A 26,557-nucleotide genomic window follows, 5' to 3' on the forward strand; every position below is an offset into this window, starting at 1 on the left:
CCCACATCAACCACCTTGCGGGGGTGGGGGATTTGGGTGGGCCAGCACGCCCCACCCGTCCACGGAGCAGTTACTCTCTGTCGTGTGTTGTGGCCTTCTCCCTCTGGCTGACATCCAAATTGAGCACCTAGTGTGGTAGATTATTCAAATTAGGTGACCACCCTGCATACTTTGGCGAGGTCAGCCACAGAGATCACTGCTGGTTGGATCCTGACACTTACTCTGGGAGCAATGGCCTGAAGATTTTCAGGGCATGCGTCTTACCTTTCTGGAACATGCAGTCAATTCCCACAATTAGAGAGTGCAACTGTTCAAAGTCGTGCTGTCAATAGTCTGTTCAGGAAAATTAGGAGAAGCACATGGGGGAGTGGAAAAGGTACCTCAGGAGTGTTGGGAATGATTCAGCAAAGTAACAGGATTTCAAGGGAGTAGCTTATAGTATTATAAGTAGTGCTGTAATATGTCCCAGTGATGTAACAGTACTGCTAGGAAATGACTAGTGTCCTGACTGCAGCGGAATAATGCAGAATAGAAACGGAACTACTTAAGAATGGCCCAAAAGAAGGACTAAGAAATCCTTTTTTGCTGTAGAGCGAGAAACCTTAGCACATTTCAGGACTGAAAATAAGCTTGCTGTCAAAAATACATTTGTATACATGCTAACTGGGCGACAACTTATAACCTTTATTTAAAACTGGTATTAGAAGTCACTTAAGTAACACAAAAATCAGTTGGAGGGTAGGATTGAAGAGTCTTATGCCCAATAAATCAGACGTGATATACTGCAACTGTTGAACACAAGAACATAAGAACACAAGAAATAGGAGGAGTAGGCCACCTGGCCCCTCGAGCCTGCTCGGCTATTTAATAAGATCATGGCTGATCTGATTATGGACTCAGCTCCACTTCCCTGCTCGCTCCCCATAACCCTTTATTCCCTTATCGCTCAACAATCTGTCTATCTCCGCCTTAAATATATTCAATGACCCAGCCTCCACAGCTCTCTGGGGTACAGAATTCCACAGATTTACAACCCTCAGAGAAGAAATTCCTCTTCATCTCAGTTTTAAATAGGCGGCCCCTTATGCTGAGACTATGCCCCCTAGTTTTAGTTTCCCCTATGAGTGGAAATATCCTCTCTACATCCACCTTGTCGAGCCCCTTCATTATCTTATATGTTTCGATAAGATTACTTCTCATTCTTCAGAACTCCAATGAGTATAGGCCCAATCTATTCAACCTATCTTCATAAGTCAACCCCCTCATCTTCGGAATCAACCTGTGAACCTTCTCTGAACAGCCTCCAATGTAAGTATATCCTTCCTTAAATACGGAGAGCAAAACTGTACACAGCACTCAAGGTGTAGCCTCACCAATACCCTGTACAGTTCGAGCAGGACTTCTCTGTTTTTATATTCTATCCCCCTTGCAATAAAGGCCAACATTCCATTCGCCTTCCTGATTACTTGCTGTGCCTGCATACTAACATTTTGTGTTTCATGCACAAGGACCCCCAGGTCACTCTGTACTGAAGCACTTTTCAATTTTTCTCCATTTAAATTATAATTTACTTTTCTATTTTTTCTGCCAAAGTGGATAACCTCCCATTTTAACACATTATACGTCATCTGCCAAATTTTTGCTCACTCACTTATTCCTTTGCAAATTTTTTATGTCCTCCTCACAATTTGCTTTCCCACCCATCTTTATATCATCAGCAAACTTGGCTACATTACACTCGGTCCCTTCATCCAAGTCATTAATATAGATTGTAAATAGTTGAGGCCCCAGCACTGATTCCTGCGGCACCCCACTAGTTACTGATTGCCAACCAGAAAATGATGCCTATATCCCGACTCTCTGTTTTCTGTTAGTTAGCCAATCCTCAATCCATGCTAATATATTACCTCCAACCCCGTGAACTTTTATCTTGTGCAGTAATCTTTTATGTGGCACCTTATCGAATGCCTTCTGGAAATCCAAATACACAACATCCACTGGTTCGCCCTTATCCACCCTGCATGTTACATTCTCAAAGAACTCCAGCAAATTTGTCAAACATGATTTCTCTTTCACAAAACCATGCTGACTCTGCTTGATTGTGTTATGCTTTTCCAAATGTTCTGCTGCTGCTTCCTTACTAATGGACTCCAGCATTTTCCCAACGACAGATGTTAGGCTAACCAGTCTATAATTTCCTGCTTTCTGTCTGCCTCCTTTTTTAAATAGGAGCGTTACATTTGCGGTTTTCTAATCTGCTGGGACCTCCCCAGAATCCAGGGAATTTTAGATTACAACCAATGCATCCACTATCTCTGCAGCTACTTCTTTTAAAATCCTAGGATGCAAGCCATCATGTCCAGGGGAGTCGTCCACCTTTAGTCCCATTATTTTACCGAGTACTATTTCTTTAGAGATAGTAATAGTTCCTCCCTCCCTATAGCCGCTTGATAATCCACTATTGGGATATTATTAATGTCTTCTACTGTGAAGACCGATACAAAATATTTGTTCAAATTCTCTGCCATTTCCCTGTTTCCCATTATTAATTCCCCATTCTCATCTTCTAGGGAACTAACTTTAGCCACTCTTTTCCTTTTTATGTATCTGTAGAAACTCTTTCCATCTGTTCTTATATTTCGTGCTAGTTTACTTTCATAATCTATCTTTCCTCTCCATTTTTTTTTAGTCGTTCTTTGCTGGCTTTTAAATCCTCTGGCCTCCCACTAGTCTTGGCAACATTGTATGCCCTTGTTTTCAATTTGATACTCTGTCCAACAATGTATCTACTGTTAGTGGGTCCGTTGACTACGCCCACCAGTGACTTTTTACCCTTATTATTCCTTATTTCCACCCAAACTGATTCAACATCTTGATCTTCTGAGCCAATATCGTTTCTCACAAATGCACTGATCTTATCCTTTATTAACAGAGCTACCCCACCTCCTTTTCTTTTCTGTCTGTCCTTCCGAATTGTCAAATACCCCTGAATATTTAGTTCCCAGTCTTGGCCACCTTGCAACCATGTCTCTGGAATGACTATCAGATCATATCCATTTGTATTTATTTGTGCCGTTAACTTATCTATTTTGTTATGAATGCTGCGTGCATTCAGATAAAGAGCCTTTAAATTTGTTTTTTTACCATTTTTTCCTGCTTTGACCCCACTTTCTGATTCACTTTTATATTTATATATTCTGTCCCTTCCTGTCACGCTCTGGTTTTCATTTCCACCAGTGCTACCCTGCTCTATTGCCTTCTCCTTATTCTTTGACTTTTTAAATTTTTGCTCAGGTGAACCCTCCCCCCCACTATTTAGTTTAAAGTCCTCTCTACAGCCCAAGTTATTTGATTCGCCAGGACCCTAGTCCCAGCACGGTCTAAGTGGAGTCTGTCACAACGGAACAGCTCCCTCTTACCCCAGTACTGGTGCCAATGCCCCACGAACCAAAACCCATTTCTCCCACACCAGTATTTGAGCCATGTGTTTAACTCTCTGATCTTATTTACCCTATGCAAATTTGCTCGTGGCTCAGGTAGTAATCCAGAGATTATTACCTTTGTGGTTCGGCTTTTTAATTTAGCCCCTAGCTGCCCATATTCCCTCAGCAGAACTTCTTTCTTTGTCCTACCCTTGTCATTTATTGCGCACAAATTTGATGCAGAAAGTTTTAAGCTGAGCTTATAGTTTCTGAGAGTTGCTGCAGGTGTTTATTTAATGTTAGTTCTATCTAACAAATAAGCTGTTAAAATGAAGCTTTAAAAATATATATATTTTACTCAAAGGCTATTTCTGGTGCTGTTGTTCTAATGGAGGTTTATTTTTTTCCAGACTATTTGCAACTGCTTTTTTGATACAAGGAACATACAGGTGCATTCATGCTTTCTTTGAGCATTCTTATCACTGCACTTGTGAAATTTTCACGGCTGGAAATAAAGTCGGGAATGTGGTTGGAATGGTGATAATTTATACTTAATTTTAGGTATTGTAATGCGACTCTCATATTTAGAACTTTAGAAGTTTAATATAGATTGTTGTGATTCATAATTCTGTTCTATAATTGTGAAGGTTCTTTTCAGTTGGCATGTAAGAAGGACCCATTGTTACCATGCAGTAACTATGGAGAGAACCCACACATCCGTATTGGAGCTGTCAACAGCCACAGGGAAATGTGAGGAGTAGTATTAATAATATTAGTTTGCAAGCCTCAAATGGCCAATTAGGTTCCTCTGAGAGCCAAAAATTCAGCTTCTTGTGTCAGTTTCTGAAAACCACATTTTTGTGCATGTTAATGTTTTGTTTAATGATCAACGTGGGTAATGGCTTTATTTTCAGTACAAGCCTTTGACAAGTTAAAGGAAATAAAGAAATACTTGCATTTATATAACACCTTTCTCGACCACCAGACGCCCCAAAGCGCTTTACAGCCAATAAAGTATGTTTGGAGTGTAGCCACTGTTGTAATGTGGGAAACACAGCCAATTTGTGCACAGCAAGCTCCCACAAACAGCAATGTGATAATGACCAGATAATCTGTTTCTGTTATATTGATTGAGGGATAAATATTGGCCAGGACACCTAAGATAACTCCTATGCTCTTCTTCGAAATGGTGCCATGGGATCTTTTACTTCCACATGAAAGAGCAATTTAATGTCTCATCCGAAAGATGGCACCTCCAACAGTGCAGCACTCCTTCAGCACTGCAGTGTCAGCCTAGATTTTTGTGCTGAAGTCCCTGGACTGGGACTTGAACACACAACCTTCTGACTCAGAGGTGAGAGTGCTACCCACTGAGCAACGACTGACACTAAGTTGAAGCGAGCAAGCCACAGGACCTCACTGGAAAATAAATCTCTTGCTGTTTGCATTTACATCTTCTGTCAGCTGTTTGTACCATTCACCGTGATTGGTGGGTGTATCTGCAGCTTATGTTATAACAAGCTTATGTCCTACTGTCCTTATTTTAATTTGGTTGCCAAGTTGCCACACTCAATGAGTGGGAAATCCAACAGTTCCTTCACGGAGCTGATCCAGAAGTTAAACATTATGGGGAGGTGGGGTTAAAGCATTCCCAGGGGGCGGTGTGGGAGGGATCACTGAGCAACCAACAGTGAGTGTGAAGATTTTTGGGGGGCTTGGTGGAACACTGAACTATCTCTGGGTGCTAAGTAAATCAGTGACACTACTTTTTTTGCGCTTTTTTGGAGTGCTCTGCAGCGATCCCTTTAAGGACCGTTGGTTGGGCCGGTCAATGCCCAGTGGAATACTAAACTCGCATCAGGGTCCTACAAATGACATAGGACACCGATTTAAATATTTTAATGAGGCTCCTGCCTGTTTCAAGCCAGGTCACTGGCTGCCCATTTTGAGACCCACTTGAATATCGATTCGGGCGGGTCTCGGGCAGCCAGTGAGCGGTAGCGTTCTTTTTAATTTTCAGCTGTCTACTGCCCCTCTTTACAGTGTGAATGAGGTGGTAGGCTTACAGAAATTTATCCCTTTGTCTTCTTGTGTTACAAAGACTATATTTAGGTTGTTTTTGAGGTATTTTTTTGAATTTATTGGTCAGCTTATATTAGTTTTCTAGATCAGCATGCATTCTGTAATTCACAACATTAGTTAACTGCAAATTTTTGCTTGCAAGCATAAATCTTGATGACACCACTAACTGAAAAAGCTGAAAAAGATTTGAGTATCTGAAGATCGATACCCTCTGTCATTTGTCATCATGCGAATGTAATAGATGAATATTTACTTACCCCACGTTAACAAGGTGAGCTTCTCCCCCAGGAAATATAAGAATACCACCAACAGAAGACTCACTGAGAAAAATAACACCAGGCCAAGTCGATTAAATAGGCCCAATAAGGGATAGACCCAGGCTCCAGCTGCATAGTAAATCCACAGAACCCTATATTAAAGAGAATACATTCCATTTGATTACTGAATATAATCATCAGAAAGTAGTAACTGGTTGGAATTTTGGTGTAACAGAAGGGAATTGGAATGGAACACATGCTGGAGCATTATGCTTGGATAAGGAATTTGTCTATATGGATTCCACTACTTTATTTTAATGAAAACATGAGGATGTTTTGTCAGTAAATTTATGAAATAACAACCCTCGTTTGAATTTGATAGTGAAATTTATATATCTTGTTAGAGCTATACAAGATACTAAGTGGATGAGACAAGGTTCATCCTAAGCATTATTTCACGTTAAACCATGACTGCAGGACAAGGCAGATATAGTTACAAATTGATAAAACATAAGAACACAAGAACATAAGAACATAAAAGGTATGTTTGGGAATAATGCCAGGACCAAGAGTGCTTAATACCTGGAATGGTCTCCTGGTTAAGGTAGTTGAGGCAAAAAGTCTGGAGTCATTTGAGAGGAAGTTTGAGGGTGAGGGGTCTATAGGCTTGAATGGAAAGATGAACTTGATTGGCCTTTATTTATCTATATTTATAAACATACAAAAATGGCAGGCAGAAAAATCAAGCCTGCCCCTCACTCATGATGGCTGGAGCATCATGACTCGATACTTCCTACCAGTTTAAAATAAAAACAGCTTTCCTTTCACACAAATATTACTTTATTTAAATTTTCTGCACTTGTACTCCCAATGCAATGCCCTCGCTACCAGCAGCATGTATCAGGAAATTAAGTGCACAAAGTTCCTGTTTTTCCATTCATTGCAACACATAATTTGGACTTCACGATATGCAATCCCAGAAGCAAAGGCTTCATGTACAGAAGCAGGAAATTGACCAAAACGCCAATCCTTATTAATCTGAGGTGAGAAGAAACAAGTGGCCTCAGCCAATAATAATGAAAGACCTCAAGACATGTTGAAGATCCATTAAGGAAAGAAAAATCAAATATGCACAGAGATTTTAGTGATTGGAATTTAAAATATTTGGAAAGGAAATGCATTGTTTCACCATTTGGTCATGTTTATTTGTCTGTGTGCAGTCCTTACCACAACAAATAGGAAATGGAGACAATTCCCAGGATGAGAAGTCCAGTTCTTCGTTTTGGATATTGATGGGGTATAATGAACAGCTCCAGCAGGATTAGTGGCAATACTATAGTGTGCTGAAATAAGAAAGAGAAACTTTCATTTATATATGGCATTTCACAACCTCAGGACGTCCCAAACAATTTGACACGCAATGAAGTACTTTTGAAGTGTAGTCACTGTTGTAATGTAGGACACGCAACAGCCAAATTGCATTTTAAACAGTGCAGCACTCCTTCAGTACTACACTGGAGTGTCAGCCTAGATTTTGGGAATATATAACAATACTATTGCAGTTGTTTTCAAAATCAGCCACCACTATTCCAAACCAATCAGATGGTTCACAAACCTATCTGTACAGAATGTAAGATGGCAGAACTGCAACAATCGCTGCACTGTACAATACTCACTGCTGCAGAAAATATTAACTGCATATCTGTGGAAAACTTACTTTCCTTATTGTTAGATCTTGCACCATTCATAACCAGTAGGAATTTAAAAAAATATGAAACTAAAGCATAAAATGTTGATGCTACAGAACAGGTCAGACAGCATATGTAAAAAGAAAAGATGGGCAAAGGCTTTCTGACCTTCTATCAATACCAGATGTAATATATTCTTATGATATCACTAACAAACACACTCTATAGGATGGCTCCAACTGTCATCCTGTGACTTTGTCACATGATGCTTTTATTGTATTTACATCAGTAGTTGCATTTTCACAGTGGTCCACTAGATAGAGCAGTTGTCCACGAGGGGGGAGCTCTATAACACTTCTCCCTCCTTAATGAAGAAGTAATCATAACAAAATAATCATCATACATAACTTACACGGTATACACAACAAAAGATATGGAATTATTTTTCCATATTTACAAATCGAACTTAACCACTGGTTTTCTGTTTCGAAGAGGATACCATCATTCTTGAACAGAACTTCCCAAACTTCTTATAAAATTTAATTCATTCTCGGCTGAGCCTGAGGAGAGTTTTTCTCCAAGGGCAACTCTTGATCTACATTTGAACTCTTCACAACTTCAGACTGTTTGTCTACCTGACTCAGGCTGAGACTTAAATTCTGACTTTCTCTTGGACTTGTTTCTAGTACATCTGATATAGAATTTGCTACTGGTACTCCACTTGCAAATAGACTATCTGACGCATCAGAAATAATCAAATCATTCCAACTTTCAACTCCTTCTACATCTGTAGGTAAAATATGATCAATGTGAAAAACCTAACCTTTCCACGATCAAACATCTTGACCAAATATGTGCGAGGACCACCGAAAAGCAAAATTCGGTCACGCAGAATCAGCATGGATTTATGAAGGGGAAGTCAAGTTTGACAAATTTGCTGGAGTTTTTTGAGGATGTAATGAACAGAGTGGATAAAGGGGAACCAGTGGATGTGGTGTATTTGGACTTCCAGAAGGCATTTGACAAGGTGCCACATAAAAGGTTACTGCACAAGATAAAAGTTCACGGGGTTGGGGGTAATATATTAACATGGATAGAGAGCAGAGTCGGGATAAATGGTTCATTCTCTGGTTGGCAACCAGTAACTAGTGGGGTGCCGCAGGTAACAGTGTTGGGACCCCAACTATTTACAATCTATATTAATGACTGGGAAGAAGGGACTGAGTGAGCCTTGCTGATGATACAAAGATGGGAGGAAAAGCAATGTGTGAGGAGGACACAAAAAATCTGCAAAAGGACATAGACAGGCTAAATGAGTGGCAAAAATTTGGCAGATAGAATATAATGTCGGAAAGTGTGAGGTCATGCACTTTGTCAGAAAAAATCAAAGAGCAAATTATTATTTAAATGGAGAAAGATAGCAAAGTGCCGCTGTACGTCGGGACATGGGGTACTTGTGCATGAAACACAAAAGGATAGTTATGCAGCTACAGCAAGTGTAAGGGCGTGGTCTCTATGAGGGGGTCAGGTTCCCTTCTGACTAACTTGAGCGGTTCAAATCGCTCCCCCTCCCTTGGGTTCTAGACTCTGGATTTATTTGGCGGGTGTGACAAAGTGCAAAGGACAGTGGTTTGATGCAAAAGAACTTTGGTTTTATTACAGTCAAGGTAATACAAGCTTATTACTCTTGTGAGAGAATACAAGGCCAAACTTACAATCACTCTAATAAAGGACAATACAAGGAAAGGTACAAGGTCAAACTTATAATCACTCTAATAAAGAACCATACACTATGTATTCAAAGGGGGTTACAGTAAAATTATACCTCCCACCTCCGAATATCTAATTCTAGCTAGGTTGGACCCCAGGGCAGGCAGGGACTATGCTTACCAATCCTTTTGACAGTTAACGGTAGATCGCGGTTTTGAGGTTCGCTGGATGTGGTAGGGTCTGCTTGCCGTAACCCGAACGTCGGAGAAGACTTCTTGCTGCGCAATCTTCAGTTGGGCTGAGTCCGCTGATGTGGTAAGGTGTGTTTTGGATCTATGGGGTAAGTACCTGGTTTTCTTTGTTAGTCTTTTAGGTAAGGTTTTACCCGTTGGTAGGTCAGGATTAGATTGTAGAATGGAAACTTTTCGATTCTTCGGTTTTTTCCCGTTGGAGTTTTGTTCGAGTTTGGTCGATCGTGGTGGTTTTTCCGTTGATACCACGTTGACTGTGGTCGGTTGCTGCCACGATGGTGATGTTCTTCAGGACTTCAGGACGTCGAGGCTGGAGAAATTAGTTTGCATCTGTCGTGTTGGTTTCTCTCCTTGTCGTGATGACACAAGCGTGGTCTCGGTTGTATCTCGAAATGTGTCATCTGAGGTAGTAGCAGCCTTGTAGCTACCTAGCAACCTAACCTCTGTTGAAAACAGGTGCCAGTTATACGATTTCAGTGGTTCTAATCTTGGCGCCAAATCAGTTCAAAATCCTTTGTATAAATTTGGCGGGCTTGGCTCTTCTTTGTAATATTTTGACTGGCTCGTTAAAAGTTGATTTGTTTTGGGTGGGTTCGAAAACTGTTTCCTGATGGAAATATTAGTTTGGTAATTGCAATATCCTTTTATGCTTAGTTTTCTCATGCAGGCTGGATTGGGCCTCTTTGTGATGTATATGCTGAAATGGTTGTCCAGACCCATGTTGATGGGTAGCTAGCTCTGGGTGATTTTATGATGTTAATGTCTCTTGTGAAGAAGGGTTCTCGAATACTCATTCCTCCAGACAGGTTAACTTAGTCCTCACACACAGGTACCCTCACTTAATCAGACTGTCTCCTGCTAGTTCCTTCGGCCGCCCACAGCCTTGAGTTTGTCTTTTAAAATCCAAAATTCTATTAAAGTTCGTAATTTCTTCTGTAAGCACCTTAGAGTTCCAAACATTTCGGTAGACAGTCCCAAATTAAATTTCCTTTCGAATGAGCCCAAACACAGGGAGGGTTTCTTGTGAATTGTGCACCTACTTCAGTCCCTCCTGTTGACACTCCACACTCTTGAGTGTCGATCAAGGTAAGCAAAATTCTTGCTCCCGAGAGTCAATCTTCCCTGCATTTAAACTAGCTCTAAACATTAATGTACTTCCCCCATTGAAATGCAATGCAATTTACAGGCGAATACAATCATTACAATTCGGTTGCATATAGAGGGGGTATGACGTCCCCCTTTTACTCGGTTTTCACAGTAAAGTAACGGGATACAGTCAAACACAGTTTAAGTAAAGTAAAATAAAAGCATATAGTCAAAACACATTCTCAAGTAACATAAAGGTCCATCGTCAAACATATTTTAAGTTCAGTAAAATAAAGGTAAGTAGTCAAAACATTTTTAAGTAACACCCTTACAACACTCGCTGGCTGGGTAGAATTAGATCCCAGCCACCCTGGCCATCTTCCCTCGTGGGCGTAAACGATGAGTTCTTCCACGCCTGGGTGCCACCCCTGGCGGTTACGATCGGTGCTCTTCCCCCTGAACACCCATAAATGAGGGATTCTTCCACGTCTCCTCGGTCGCCGCTGCTCATCATTATCAGAGCGAGCAGGAACAGGATCCTTTCCATACTGTTCTCTTTCCTGTCGGGGCACATAAAACAGATTGTCTAGCCCTGAGAAAGCTCTCTGGCTTGACAAAGGTGACCGAGTTCCAATTTGGGCTCATAGTCTTTAGTTGACTGGCTGTCTTATTCAGTTCCTTGTGGACAGATGACTGCTCTAAACTTTATCTCACAGTCGTTTTGCTTGTTATCTCACCGGTGCTTCCTTAATAGCCATACTGGTAGATTCTTTTTACTCCCAGGTGTTACCCAGCCTGTGCTTCTTTTAACAGTTGCGCTGGTAGATTCTTTCCTTACCCCAATTAACTAATACATCTATACTTATCATTACACAGATAATCTTACATTACTCTAAATTACTACTAAACATATTTAAATTCATATCGTACTATATATGTACATTTGCCACCCGTCTCCGGGTGGCCAGGTTAATTCCTGCCTTCTTTCTTTCTTCTTCTTCCGCTGGGTGTCCAGCGAGGTGAGCAATAGGTCGGTCTGCACCGCCGGACCCGGAGTGTCCTGACCGGAGGTGGGTTCGAGTCCCACACTATCGGGGGAATATCCCCCCGGTGCTGCAGCACAACGCTTCTTTGGGGGTGGCTGCCTGGTTCGTTTCTTCCCCTGGATGAGGGCTACAGCCTGGGGACTCTCACTTGGTGGCTGGTCCACTGCTATCTCTTTTGAGGGTCCCTTGTTGCCCGAGGCTACCGGCTGGGTGTCCCTGCTCGCGAGCTGGTCTCTGACCTTAGGTACCCTTTTGCAGCTGGTCCCTTTCCCGGGGCTGAACCATTTAAATTGGAGCGCTGGTGACCACGGTGTCTTTGGCCGTGGTGTGCAGGGAGTCCTTCTTAAGGCTCTGGCTGCTGGAGGTGCGTCCAAGTCCCAAATGATTGGGGGGACAGCCCCTCCAGTAACACAGTCCACCGCCCCTCTAGGTACAGTTTCTGGGTCTGCCACGCCCCCTGTGGGAATTCCACAGTCGGGGGCTGTTGGCTGGGGGTCCCTGTCTTTAGCACAGTTTACAGGTTTTGACTGTCCCTTATGTTTAGCTGCTGCCCCTGGGTTGAAAAGTTTGCACTGATTTATGTGGAACCATTTTGTTCGGCGGGGCAATTTTATGGCATAGGCCATGGGGCTTGCCTTGTCGACAATGTGGTACGGTCCCATGTACAGTGCCTCAATGACCCCTACTATAGCGTAGTTCCTCACCATAATCTGGTCCCCTATCTCCCACTCATGATGTTTGCGGGGCTCTAGCAGCAGTCGGTTGCTCCGATGCTGTTTTCTCATGTTGTTAGCAGCCTGCCAGTGAATCTGTTTAAGGTGTTCAAACAGATTCCTGACAAAGCTGTCCCGGTTCGCTTCCCTCAGCTGACCTTCCGTGAGTACCGGGGCTAACACATGGGTGGGGGTTCGCATGGTTCTGCCGGTCATGAGGTCGTATGAGGAGTACCCCGTGCTATTTGACTGGCTGGTCCAGATCACCATGAGGACTAGTGGTAGGACCTCTTCCCACCCCTTGGGTGAGTCCCCTGTGTCTTTGCACAGCCTTTCCTTGACAGTGTGGTTTAAATGCTCCACAGGCCCCGATGTCTGCAGGTTGTGGGCAATATGCCATTTTCCTTTGATGCCGAGAACCTTAAGGGTCTCCTGCATCACCTGCCCGGTGAAGTGACTCCCTTGGTCGGACTCCATGTATTGTGGTAGCCCCCATCTAGAGAACACTTCTCTGACCAGGATCCTCGCTGTTCCCAGGGCAGTGGCTGTTCGGCATGGGAAGGCTTCCACCCATTTGGTGAACAGGTCCACCAATACTAGGCAGTACCTGCAGCATCCCTGGGCAGTGGGTAGGGGCCCGATGTAATCGATTTAGATCAATTGCCAGGGTCCCTCTTCCCTCCTGATATGTCCCATAGACACCTTTATTTTCTGGGGGTCAGGGTTGTTGGCCGCGCACGCCTGACAGCTATCACAGAACTCGCGGACGTCTTCCCTGAGTCCTGGCCACCACCCTGCCTGTCCCATTCATTGCCAAGTGGTCTCAGGTCCGTGGTATCCTGCTCCTGGACCCTCGTGGGCCAGATGGAGGAATTCTCGCCGGTGTTGTTGTGGTACTATCCATTGCTCCCCCCTGAACAGCATGCCTTCTTTAATGGCAATTGCTGCGGTGCCGTCCGGGCCGTCTATCCTTTCCCCTTTAGCTAGCGTGTTCAGGACAGTTTTGAGGACGGGGCCTTGGGTCTGAACCGTTTTTAGGTCCGGGGGCAAAGCTATCCCTGCCTTCCCTGCGTCCCCATCCTGCCCCTGACTGCTGCAATGGGTCCTGGATTGTACTGATCCCAGAGCTTGCCCGTGCGGGCACCTTGCTTGGCCAACATATCAGCCTGCTGGTTTCCCTCACTACGAGGTTCAGTGGTGGAATGTGCCTTCACCTTATGTATATGGATATTCACTTCCTCCCCTATGGCTTTCGTGATCTTTTCCAGTAGGGGCTTAATTGCCAGGGGTCTCCTGTCTGCGGATGTGTATCCGAGACGGGACCAGTTAGCCAGGTACTCCGTACATGAATTGTATGTGAACATACTGTCTGAGCAAATCGTGTATGGGGTAGGGAATTCTTCGGGGTATGTGACTACGTACACCACCGCAGACAGTTCAACGTGCTGGGCACTCATGGTACTGGGGAGTTTAATCCCCAGGGCAATGCCTGCCTCGGGGTCATAAACTCCGCAGCCTGTGATTCGTTCCCCCGCAGATTCTGTGCTTGAACCGTCCACATAAATCTCTCGGCCTGTGGGGTGTAACCCAGCCCAAAAACCTATGTCAATTTCCCATACCCCTTCTATGGAACACCGGTGGGCCGTCCCTGGATAAATCATGTTGGCTGTGAGTCTTGGCTCGCAGAGATCCTTTACCCTTAGGCCCATTTAAGAGAGGAGCAGGGTCCAGCGAGCAATGTGGGCACTGCTCACTGTCCGGTCCTTGATTCTCCCGTCCAGGAGCATTTGGGTGGGGGTATGGTGGGTAAGGAGTGTGATAGGGGACCCCGCTATGAAGATCTTTTCACAGCCCAGTGAGTGGCTAGGAGGTGCCGCTCACAGTTGGAGTATCCCTTCTCCACGTCTGTGAATATCCTGGAGGAGTAGACCACTGGCCTCAGCCGGCCGTGCCGCTCTTGGAGCAGTACTGCACTCAGGCTGTCCCCACTGGCTGCTACCTCCAGGAAAAACTCTTTACCCCCATCGATGGCCCCTAGAGCTGGCACGGTCTGCAGGTCTTTCTTGAGTTGGATAAATGCTGCCTCGCAACCTTTGTCCCATTCCCACTCCACTCCCTTGTGTAGGAGTCGGAGCAGAGGGGCTGCGGTGGCTGCATAATCCTCAATGAAATCTCTGCAGTACCCGGTTAGCCCTGGAAAAGATCTCACTCCTGTTACTGTGTTGGGGGCGGGTAACTTCTGCACTGCTTCCCTTCTAGCTTTGTCAATGGCTCTTTCCCCTGCGCGCACAGCCAGTCCCAGAAATTTTACTTTCTTAAGGCCGATCTGTGCCTTCTTGGGGTTTACTTTAAATTCTTCTTCTTTCAGCAGCTCCAGCAGTTCAGCCAGCAGTGGGCCATGCTCCTCCCCCTCATCGGTGAATAGGAGCAGGTCATCCACACACTGTACTAATTGCTGGGGTCTGCTGAAACTCTTTAAACAGTTGGCCATACACTGATGGAAAATACTGGGGCTGTTGTGGAAGCCCTGAGGGAGACAGTTCCAAGTATATTGCTGTCCCTTAAAGGTAAAAGCAAACTTGTACTGATCTTCCCTTCTCAAAGGTATGGACCAAAACCCATTGGAAATATCCAGCACCGTGAAGGTGGTCGCGGAGGCTGGGATACTTCCAATGAGGTCGGCGACAGCAGCAACGGTGGGTGCACAGGTGGGGATGCTCCGGTTGAATACTTGATAGTCCACCGTAGCTCTCCAGGAGTTGTCCAGTTTCTTAACTGGCCACAATGGGGAGTTCACATGGGTTGCTATTGGTCTCAATACTCCCTGTTTAACCAGCGAACCCAAGGCTGTTTCCATGTCTGCCTCCTCCTCCCTGAGGAAGTTGTACTGTTTCTGTGGTCGGGTCATGGGGTCCCCATCTATACTAACCTCGACCTCATTTATTCTCCCGCAGTCGTGTTTGTGAGTGGCAAAAGCTGCAAGGTTTTTCTTCACATACTCTTGATATTCTATCATGGTGCTACTGACCAGTGATTCAAGGTCGTAACCCTCGTTTGGTTTCATGGTGCACACCGTCCCTTTTCCCTGTTTTCCCAGGATAACCATCACCTCACTCTCCTGTCCCGTGCAGACTGATCCCCAAAGGCAGTGGTTTCTTAAATCCACCAGGATTCCATGGCCTAGGATGAAGTCAGCCCCCAGGATCCCTCTCCCTTCCTGCTCCCACTTCATCAGGGCACAAGTCCACTTAGTGTGGAGTGTACCTAAATGAATGGAGAGCAGAACGGAGAATGAGCCAGTCTGTTCAGTGCCTGTGAAACCCACCAAGCTGTCGGGGACCCTGTTAGACAGAGGTGAGGCGGCGGGGTTAGCTGCATAGACAAGGGTGCTTGAGGCACCAGTGTCCAGCAGGTAAGTCCCTTTCACCTTTTCCACTTCCATCTGTACGGTCGGTCTCTCCCACGCATCATACTCGAGGGCACACAGGTGGACAGGCTGTGCCTGTCCTAGTCACGGTTTTGGTTGGGAGGGGGCAGATGGGATTTCAGTACTGGTGGTGGTGGCTACCTTTCCAGGGCCATCTAACATGGCTTGGAGCGCAGTTAAAAAGGTATCAAACGAGTAGGAAGGGACTGGCTTCTCGGTCTCGGCCTTTTTGGCCGGGGTTGGAGAACTCTTTCCTGCGCTATTCTTCCAAGGATTTCTACAATTCTTTCTCCAGTGCCCATTCTTTCCGCACCTGAATCAGGTACGTTTTGTATCGGAGGGATTACCCCCCTCGTGGCGCCATTCCCTCTTATCTTGGTTAGGTCGGATTTCGTGAAACCTTCCCTTTTGTGGGTGCTCTTTTGTCCCTCTGTCGTTTCTGTAAGCAAGGGTCAGTTGCCTAAGCACTCCCTGTTCGGTGGCTTGGGGATCCCTTGGGTCGAACCAGGCCTCAGCCTTCGTTCTTATTCTGGGTAAACTGTTAGCTACTAGGCTTTGGAGCCAGTGTGCTAATTTGTTCGAGTTTAAGAGATCTCTATCTATGTCCCCACTACAGGCGCTTTTGTACACCGGCCACAGTCGGTCTGCGAAAGCCTGTGGGGTTTCTCCTGTGAGCTGCACTGTTTTCTCTACTCTAGAGAAGGGACACCCGTCATTGCAGCCCACAGCTTCTAAAATGTCCTTTTGGACAGCAGCAAGTGTTTTCTGTCCTCTTTTGCTCTCAGTAGAGAGAGACTGGTACAGTTTGCTGTCTAGCGATAGGAGAAGCATCTTTGCCATTTCTGCATCATCGCATCCATTAATATCCCCTGCCTTTCCACTTCCACAAAGTGAACCGAGGGGTCTCCCTTTGGAGATAGCTTTCCCAGGTGGCTTATCATAGCCCTAAGCTGGTGGGGAGTGTGGGGGACCACAAACTGACTTTCCAGGGGCCCTGGACCCCCGTTAAGGATGGGCAGGCCAAACTTCTGTTGCCGGACTGGGCACATTGGCCCTGGTTCTGGCTCTCCCTGTTCTGGCTTGCCTCCCTCTCCTCCCTGCTGCCAAGCCGAGCTGAAACTCGGTGCTACAGGTGGTGGTGGTTCACTATCCCTGTCCGCCCCACAACTGATTTGCCCCTCCTGCTGCTGCACCAATGTAGTCACCGGTGCCACAGGTAGTGGCCAGGTAGTTTCCTCCTTCTCTTCCAGGTTTACCTGGGGCGTACCCGGGCTTATTAGGCATACCATACCTTTTGCCTTGGACAGAGCAAGGTTTAAACTTTTAATTTGTTGCTGGCAGGGACCGTGGTCTCCCGATTCAAACCCATTAGTGCTAGCTACTTTATACGCTGCTTGCACATCTTTTAATCTTTCCTGGAGCTCTTTTACTTGTAGGGTGAGGCGAGTACTTTGCTCCCTCAGTGACTTTTCATTACTTTTGGCCTCGGTAACCTGACATTGAAAATAGTCCTGACTGTTTTTAAACCTTTCCATTATCTGGGTTCTTTCCTGTTTTAGCTTATGGAGTTCTCTCGATAATCTTTCTTTTGACATAACTCTTTCCTGGTAGTTCTCTGCGCATTCCCAGGACACTGCCTGTAATGTTTCATTGGTTTTATCCAGGAGTTGGACCTGTCATTGCAGACAGACCAACAAAATTGCATTCTCTACTGCTTCCTTGTGATCTTTGCTTGCTGTCCACTGGGCTGCAGTGTCAGCCGGACGCTCAGTGCACAATAGACTAAGCACCCATTCCTTAGTTACATTGACCTTCTTAAACACATAGGAGGAAATCCTCTCTTCCATTTTGGTTCTTTGCTCTAAACCAGCATATTCCACATCACAACCCTTGTACCAGAGTCCTGCCGTGGTCGCCATTTTGTAAGGGGGTGGTCTCTATGAGGGGGTCAGGTTCCCTTCTGACCAACTTGAGCGGTTCGAATCACTCCCACTCTCTTGGGTTCTAGACTCTGGATTTATTTGGCGGGTGTGACAAAAGTGCAAAGGACACTGGTTTGATGCAAAAGAACGTTGGTTTTATTACAGTCAAGGTAATACAAGCTTATTACTCTAGTGAGAGAATACAAGGCCAAACTTACAATCGCACTAATAAAGGACAATACAAGGAAAGGTACAAGGTCAAACTTATAATCACTCTAATAAAGAACCGTACACTACATATTCAAAGGGGGTTACAGTAAAATTATACCTCCCACCTCCCAATACCTAATTCTAGCTAGATTGGACTCCAGGGCAGGTAGGGACTATGCTTACCAATCCTTTTGACAGTTAACGGTAGATTGCAGTTTCAGGATTCGCTGGATGTGGTAGGGTCTGCTTGCCATACCCCGAACATTGTAGAACACTTCTTGCTGCGCAATCTTCAGTTGGGTTGAGTCCGCTGATGCAGTAAGGTGCGTTTTGGATCTATGGTGTAAGTACCTGGTTTTCTTCGTTAGAAACAGGTTTCTACAGACTTTTAGGTAATGTTTTACCTGTTGGTAGGTCAGGATTAGATTGTAGAGTGGAAACTTTTTGATTCTTTGCTTTTTTCCCGTTGGAGTTTTGTTCAAGTTTGGTCGATCGTGGTGGTTTTTCCGTTGATACCACATTGACTGTGGTCGGTTGCTGCCATGATTGTGATGTTCTTCCTTCCTTCAGGACTTCAGGACTTCGAGGCTGGAGAAGTTAGTTTACAACTGTCACATTGGTTTCTCTCCTTGTCATGATGACAACAGTTTGGTCTCGGTTGTATAGCGAAGTGTGTCATCTGAGATAGTAGCAGCCTTGTAGCTACCTAGCAACCTAACCTCTGTGAAAAACAGAGGCCAGTTACATGATTTCAGTGGTTCTAATCTTGGTGCCAAATCAGTTCAAAATTTTTTGTATAAATTTGGTGGGCTTGGCTCATCTTTATTATATTTTGGCGGGCTCGTTAAAAGTTGATATGTCTTGGGTGGGTTGATGTTCGAAAACTGTTACCTGATGGAAATATTAGTTTGGTAATTGCAATGTCCTTTTGTGCTTAGTTTTTGCATGCAGGCTGGATTGGGCCTCTTTGTGATGTATATGCTGAAATGGTTGTCCAGACCCATGTTGATGGGTTGCTATCTCTGGGTGATTTTGTGATGTTAATGTCTCTTGTGGAGAAGGATTCTCGAATACTCATTCCTCCAGACAGGTTAACTTAGTCCTCACACACAGGTACCCTCACTTAATCAGACTGTCTCCTGCTAGTTCCTTAGGCCTGCCCACAGCCTTGAGTTTGTCTTTTAAAATCCAAAATTCTATTAAAGTTCGTAGTTTCTTCCGTAAGCACTTTAGAGTTCCAAACTTTTCGGTAGATAGTCCCAAATGAAATTTACTTTCGAATGAGCCCAAACACAGGGGGGGTTTCTTGTGAATTTTGCACCTTCTTCACAAGTGATCAGGAAGGCCAATGGTATCTTGGCCTTTATTGCAAAGGAGAATGAGTATAAAAGCAGGGAAGTCTTACTACAGCTACATAATGTATTCGTGAAGCCACACCAAGAGTACTGCATGCAGTTTTGGTTTCCATTTTACATAGAAACATAGAAAATAGGTGCAGAAGCAGGCCATTCAGCCCTTTGAGCCTGCACCACCATTCAATATGATCATGGCTGACCATGCAACTTTAATACCCCACTCCTGCCTTCTCTCCATATCCACTGATCCCTTTAGACGTAAGGGCCACATCTAACTCCCTTTTGAATATATCCAACGAACTGGACTCAACAACTTTCTGTGGTAGAGAATTCCATAGGTTCACAATTTTCTGGGTGAAAAAGTTTCTCCTCATCTCGGTCCTATATGGCTTACCCATTACCCTTAGACTGTGACCTCTGGTTCTGGACTTCACCAACATCAGGAACATTTTTCCTGCATCTAACCTATCCAATCCGTCAGAATTTTCTATGAGAACCTCTCTCATTCTTCTAAATTCCAGTGAATATAAGCCTAGTCGATCCAGTCTTTCTTCATATGTCAGTCCTGCCATCCTGGGAATCAGTAGGTGAACCTTCGCTGCACTCCCTCAATAGCAAGAATGTCCTTCCTCAGGTTAGGAGACCAAAACTGCACACAATACTCAAGGCCCTGTACAACTGCATCAAGACCTCCCTGCACCTATACTCAAATCCTCTCGCTATGAAGGCCAACATGCCATTTGCTTTCTTAACTGCCTGCTGTACCTGCATGCCTACTTTCAATGACTGATGTACCATGACACTCAGGTCTCATTGCACCTCCCATTTTACTAATCTGTCACCATTCAGATAATAATCTGCCTTCCTGTTTTTGCAACCAAAGTGGATAACCTCACACTTATTCACATTATACTGCATCTGCCATGCATTTGTCCACTCACCTAACTTTTCCAAGTCACCCTGCATCCTCCTCACAGCTCACACTGTCACCCAGCTTAGTATCTTCAAACTTGGAGATATTACATTCAATTATTTTGTCTAAATCATTAATATGTATTGTAAATAGCTGGGGTTCCAGCACTGAACCTTACGGTAACCCACTAGTCACTGCCTGCCATTCTGAAATCCGTTTATTCCCACTCTTTGCTTCCTGTCTGCCAACCAGTTCTCTATCCATGTCAATACATTACCCCCAATCCTATGTTCCTTAATTTTGCACACTAATCGCTTGTGTGGGACCTTGTCAAAAGCCTTTTAAAAGTCCAAATACACTACATCCACTGGTTCTCCCTTGTCCACTCTACTAGTTACATCCACAAAAAATTCTAGAAGATTTGTCAAGCATGATTTCCCATTCATAAATCTATGCTGACTTGGACCGATCCTGTCACTGCTTTCCAAATGCGCTGCTCTTACATCTTTAATAATTAATTCCAGCATTTTCCCCACTACCGATGTCAGGCTAACTGGTCTATAATTCCCTGTTTTCTCTCTGTTAAAAAGTGGGGTTACATTAGCTACCCTCCAATCCATAGGAACTGATCCAGAGCCCATGGAATGTTGGAAAATGACCACCAATGCATCTACTATTTCTAGGGCCACTTCCTTAAGTACTCTGGGATGCAGACTATCAGGCCCTGGGGATTCATTGGCCTTCAATCCTATCAATTGCCCTAACACCATTTCCTGACTAATAAGGATTTCCCTCAGTTCACTCAGTTCCTCCTTCTCGCTAGACCCTCGATCCCCTAATATTTTCGGGAGCTTATTTGTGTTTTCCTTAGTGAAGACAGAACCAAAGTATTTGTTCAATTGATCTGCCATTTCCTTGTTCCCCTTTATGAATTCACCTGATTCTGACTGCAAGGGACCTACATTAGTCTTCACTAATCTTTTTCTCTTCACATATCTATAGAAGCTTTTGCAGTCAGTTTTCATGCTCTCTGCAAGCTTACTCTCATGCTCTATTTTCCTCCCGAAAGGATATACTTGCTTTGGAGGCAGTTCAGAGAAGGTTCACTAGATTGATTCTGGGTATGAGGGGGTTGACTTATGAGGAAAGGTTGAGTAGGTTGGGCCTCTACTCATTGAAATTCAGAAGAATGAGAGGTGATCTTATCGAAATGTATAAGATTATGAGGGGGCTTCAGAAGATGTTTCCACTGATGGGGGAGACTAGAACTTGAGGGCACGATCTTAGAATTAGGGATCGCCCATTTAAAACAGAGATGAGGAGACATTTCTTCTCTCAGAGGGTTGTAAATCTGTTGAATTTGCAGCCTCAGAGAGCTGTGGAAGATGGGACATTGAATAAATTTAAGACAGAAATAGATAGTTTCTTAAACGATAAGGGGATAAGAGTTATGGGGAGTGGGCAGGGAAGTGGAGCTGAGTCCATGATCAGATCAGCCATGATGTTATTGAATGGTGGAGCAGGCTCAAGGGACCGATTGGCCTACTCCTGTTCCTATTTTTTATGTTTTTATGTTCTTATATCTTCACTACTCTTCCTGGTAACCACTTTAACCATTTATGGTGATGGTTCTTCACTCACCTTCTGATTCAATTTCACACTTCTCTCTTTTACTCTACCTCTATCATGATTCTCTTCTGGATTAATTGTTTCTTTTCTACTGACTGTGCCAGGTTTGGCTTTAACAACGAGAATCTAGTTCATGGCTGTCATTTGAGAAACAACTTTGCTGGTGTTCTACCAATAGTTGTATGAGGAATATTATGATAAGTAATTAGAAAATTTACTAGCTTGTGGTTCAATGACAACTGCCGTTTCTTTGGATTTGGATTCAACGTTTACTTGATAAGTGCACGTTTTACAATTTGTTCTGTGCACACTGCTGCACCATTTGAAGCAGGGTAGTACAGTAGAATCTTGGTATCTTTCACACCATTTCTGCTCATGTGTAAATTCCTCTGAACAAAATTGCAGCCCATTATCATACACAATTTCTTCTGGGAGGCCATATGTAGAAAACAATCTTCACAAATTGCCTAGTGTTTAACTTGTTGTTATTTTCCACATCGCAAATACTGCTACCCACTTCGAATGACTATCAATGACAATGAACAATTGCTGTCCTTCAAGCTCATTAAAATCTACATGTAACCTTTGACACACCCTAGGAGACCATTTCCATGGCTGAATTGGTACTGATGGTGGTTTTTTGCTTACTGATTGACATGTTGTACACTGACTAACAATGTATTCTATGATTCAGAATTTCTTAACAACCCGCCAGCGCCCGATTGCCGCCCAAAAGACCACGAAGATTCCCAAGGTTATCACCGGCAAAACTTCCCCCAAACAAAGAAAAAAATCTGCCCAGCAAAAAAATGGGCATGCACCTCGATTCTCGGCAAAAAAGTGGAATTTAGGGTCGAATGGGCGGTTCTTAAAGAAAATGGACGATAATTTAAAAATTCACTAAAAATTTACCCCAAGGCTGCGGGTTGGGCCTAGGAGGAGAAAAACACTAAAAATAATTTTTAAAAAACAGAACATAAAAAAATCATAAAAGCATTCTCAGGACCCTTTTAACTTAAATCACGACAACAGAATTTTAAAATATTGAGTAAAAAAACAATTACTTACCTTTTTCTTGCAGGACTACTCACCGCCTAAATTCTTATGTATTGGTCACTGCTGAGCCAAGTCGCGCCATGGCGATCTGTGGACAGTGCACAGCGACAGTCCGCACCCCAGCGGTACCTCAAAACCGTCGACATAACTCAGCTGGGCAATTTCTCACCGATCCGGTTATTGCCCAAAACAGCCAATACCGTCCAGAAACCGGGCAGTGAGCCAATGCAATTTCTAGCCCTAAATCTTTATCTAAACCTGGCCACCATAAGTAACTGTGTGCAAAATCCTTGGTCAAGCACATTCCCAGGAGCTGGTCATGAAGATCTCCTAACAATTTGGACCTGATCTTATTTGGGATATCGACTCTTGCACTCATGATACAATCTTTATCCACTGATAATTGATTTCTACAAATGAAGTATGGAGGAATATCTTTCTCTGATACCCGGTTTGGCCATCCATTTGCTATGTAATCATACACCTTTGACATAACTGGGTCATGTTTGGTTGCTCTACCAATCTCTTCAGCTGTGACTGGCAGTTCATCAATGTATGAAAAATAGAACACTTCTTCTACCTTAGAGATAATGTTCTCAGATTCTAGTCTTTTGAGTTCTTGCTCAACTTTCTCCTTGAGTGCGAATGGTATGGGACGTGGCTTGCAGTAAAATGGTCTAGCATCCTTCTGCACTCTGACACTCGTCTTGAAGCCTTGGATCGGACTGCCTGTTTCATGGAACACCTTCGGATACTGCTTGTTAATGTCATCTTTCAATGCAAATTTCATTTCCACACAAAAAATATCATTCCAATCCAGCTTCAGTGATACCAACAAATTTCTACCTATCAAACAGGCTTGTCTCCTGCCATTACTATGAGAGGCTAGCTCCGAAACGGATCCCTGTATTTCACCAGTATGGTGATACGACCTACAACAGGAATTTATTCTCTTGAGTAGCCTCGCAGCTCTATCTTCGATTTCTCCAGTGGAAAATCATGTAACGTGTCGAGATATAACGATTCTAGTACGACGCTCACGGATGCACCAGTGTCGATTTCCAAGGGTATCCTGGTTCCTGCAATGTCTACTTGGATGACGATACATCATGAATCATTGTTAGATACCCTCGTGGTCCTGATGACATGTATCTCCAGAAACTCCTCGTCCTGTTGCTTCTCTTCAATGCTATGTAGTGTTTGGTGATTTCTACTTATAGCATTGAAAGTTGGTTTACTCTTCAGTCAGCATGCCTTTGCAAGGTGCCCAGTTTTCTTGCAGTAGAAACACTCTGCCTTCACATATGGACAGCTTTAAATGATGTGTTGTCCCAGACACCGATAGCGCGATTTCAATGCACTGTTGCCTTGGCCAGTTGCTGAGGTCTTAAGACCGAACTGCCTTTTACTTTTAACCGGCAGGCGATTCACCTCAGTTTTCTGATGACTGGAAATGGTCCGAAATTCTCGGGAGTATCGGTCGGCCATATCCATTGACATAGCTACCTGACAAGCTGAATCAAAAATCCAAATTAGGTGTTGTCACAATTTTCTTCTGATTGCTTCATTTTGCTCTCCACAATCAAAGCGATCACACAATGCTTAGTCCTGAAAATTTCTGAAATGACTGTGAATGCATCGCTTTTTTAAAGCTACAATGTACTCACTGATACTCTGGTCATGTAATTGATTTTGTGTTCAAAACGATAACTTTCAGCAATTTCCAGAGGTTCAGGACTGTAGTGCTGTCTCCATCAGTGGCGTGACCTTTGGCTTGATGGGAATAAGCACTCAAGGTTTCATACACCTCGGGGCCTGCTTCAGTCAAGAAAATAGCCCATTTCCTTTCTAACACTACCCGGTTACAGTTTTCATCATCGGGGACTTTGACAATACTGTTCACGGTGAAAAGGATTTCTAGCCACTCCTCATCCGCTCCAGAAGTCTCTTGGTCATGATGGAACTCACCTAAGCACCCTATTATTCCAATAGGCTCAGTCATCTGGATTCTGACAGTTCATCCAAGTGTGCTTGTAATTTATCTTGGATTTTAGCTGTACTGCAAAACGAAGAACCTCTCAAAGTCTCTCTCTCAGTTAGCTGGATCATTCACCAACAAAAATTTCAGCTAGGGAATCTGATTATCTTATCCTCGTTCACCAAGGTGATATATTCTTATGATATCACTAACAAACACACTCTACAAGATGGCTCCATCTGTCATCATTTGTCACATGACCCTTTTATTGTATTTACGTCGGTAGTTGGATTACCACAGTAGTCCACTAGGTGGAGCAGTAGTCCACTTGGGAAATTTCTATTACAACAGGCAGATGGTCACTTGGTGCCAGATCCCTATCAATGTCATTTGCACCTGAACTCTGTCCAACATCTCACTGTAACACCATGGGCATGATAAGAAAATCCACCTACTAAGATTGTACCATCACATCCATCCCATGGGAAATCATTCCTTCATGTACCAATCAATAATAAATCAGTAGCCATTGATTTTCTTTTCTTTTCATGCCTATTTATTTTACTGTAGGAAGGAGGATTGTCTCAGGATTTGTACTGTGCACAAAAAGGCCATTTTCTATCCAAACCTCTCTAGAAGTATCATGATAAATGATTGCATGAATACCTATTACCTGAAGCACAGCCATCAATGACCAATCTGTGCTGACACTTATATTAAATAGAAAATTCAGCACTTAGTTTATTCAGACTATGAACTATTTCGATCAGCTGATATACGACTGGGTTGTTTGCTGCATGTTGACTAATACCTTGTACAGTTAACTGTATTATATTACCACAAAATTTATTGCTCAGAGCGAGAACGTTTCAGAAACATTTGTTGAAACTCCTGTTCCAAATTGTATTCATTTCATATTATCACAAATATTTGTTTTCATTTCCCAGACCAGCCACTCTTGCTTAGTCAGGTGAACTATTATGGTGGCTAATTTGATGAATTTTCACTCCATGCACAGAACTTGGGAATTTGGTAGCACGTTCGCCATGTTTTACCACCTATTCAGACAGAATAATGGTGTGGGGGGAGTGAGCACACCTGGATTCTCGATGGGGGTAAGTTCATTATTGCATGCTTTCAATGGACATTATCTCTGACCTGCAATCCCTTAAAGTGCAGTTTCCCCACTAGACAGGATTGGGGAATTACCCCTGATATACACTCTCAGTGGACATGGCTCAGCAGCTGGTATGAAAATTCATAAAATGATCCTGTTAGTGCTCAGCAGTTTTGGATCATAAGCATTTCTGTACTGTAGACTCACATTGGAGTGAGACTTGAACCCACAACCTTCTGACTCAGAGGCGAGGGTGCCACCAACTGAGCCACAGCTGACACATATGGACAGAGAGTGCATAATTTATACAAGATTTTTAATATATAGATTTCAATAGAGTTTTTAAGCACTAAATAGTATCACATGAAGAACAGAATTTATAATTTGAATACAAGCTGTCATACAGCCAGAACTGAATGTTAAAATGTTAACTTTCGCATAAATAATTTGGCTTGTATGGCAAAGGAGTTTGAAATATTCCAATAATATAGTGAATAACATAGTTAGAGAATAAAACTGTTCATGACTTGGTGAAGGATAGACTCCAAGTCGATTGTTTTTGTTGTCTCCTTGTGATAGGATGAAACTTTCTTCTCATAATGAAAATGCTAAGAACACAGCTGTAACAGTGAAATACTTATTGCTTGATACGACCTATTTCCAGTAATGTGTCCACACATCTGCACTTACCAGGG

At 43.7% G+C, this 26,557-nt stretch overlaps 1 protein-coding gene across 1 annotated transcript in view; it reads right to left on the reverse strand.

Moving 5' to 3' along the window:
* The window catches only part of LOC139264084 (androgen-dependent TFPI-regulating protein-like), a 210,467-nt gene that overhangs the window by 10,606 nt on the left and 173,304 nt on the right, over nucleotides 1-26,557 (reverse strand). Inside the window, exons 4-5 of the mRNA XM_070880177.1 lie at nucleotides 6,989-7,104; nucleotides 5,762-5,913 (exon numbers count right to left, since the gene is read on the reverse strand). Coding sequence (XP_070736278.1) covers nucleotides 5,762-5,913; nucleotides 6,989-7,104 — 268 coding nt within the window. The remainder of the gene's footprint in view (nucleotides 1-5,761; nucleotides 5,914-6,988; nucleotides 7,105-26,557) is intronic.

The sequence above is a fragment of the Pristiophorus japonicus genome, chromosome 5 (genome assembly GCF_044704955.1).
Source record: "Pristiophorus japonicus isolate sPriJap1 chromosome 5, sPriJap1.hap1, whole genome shotgun sequence".
NCBI lineage: Eukaryota > Metazoa > Chordata > Chondrichthyes > Pristiophoridae > Pristiophorus > Pristiophorus japonicus.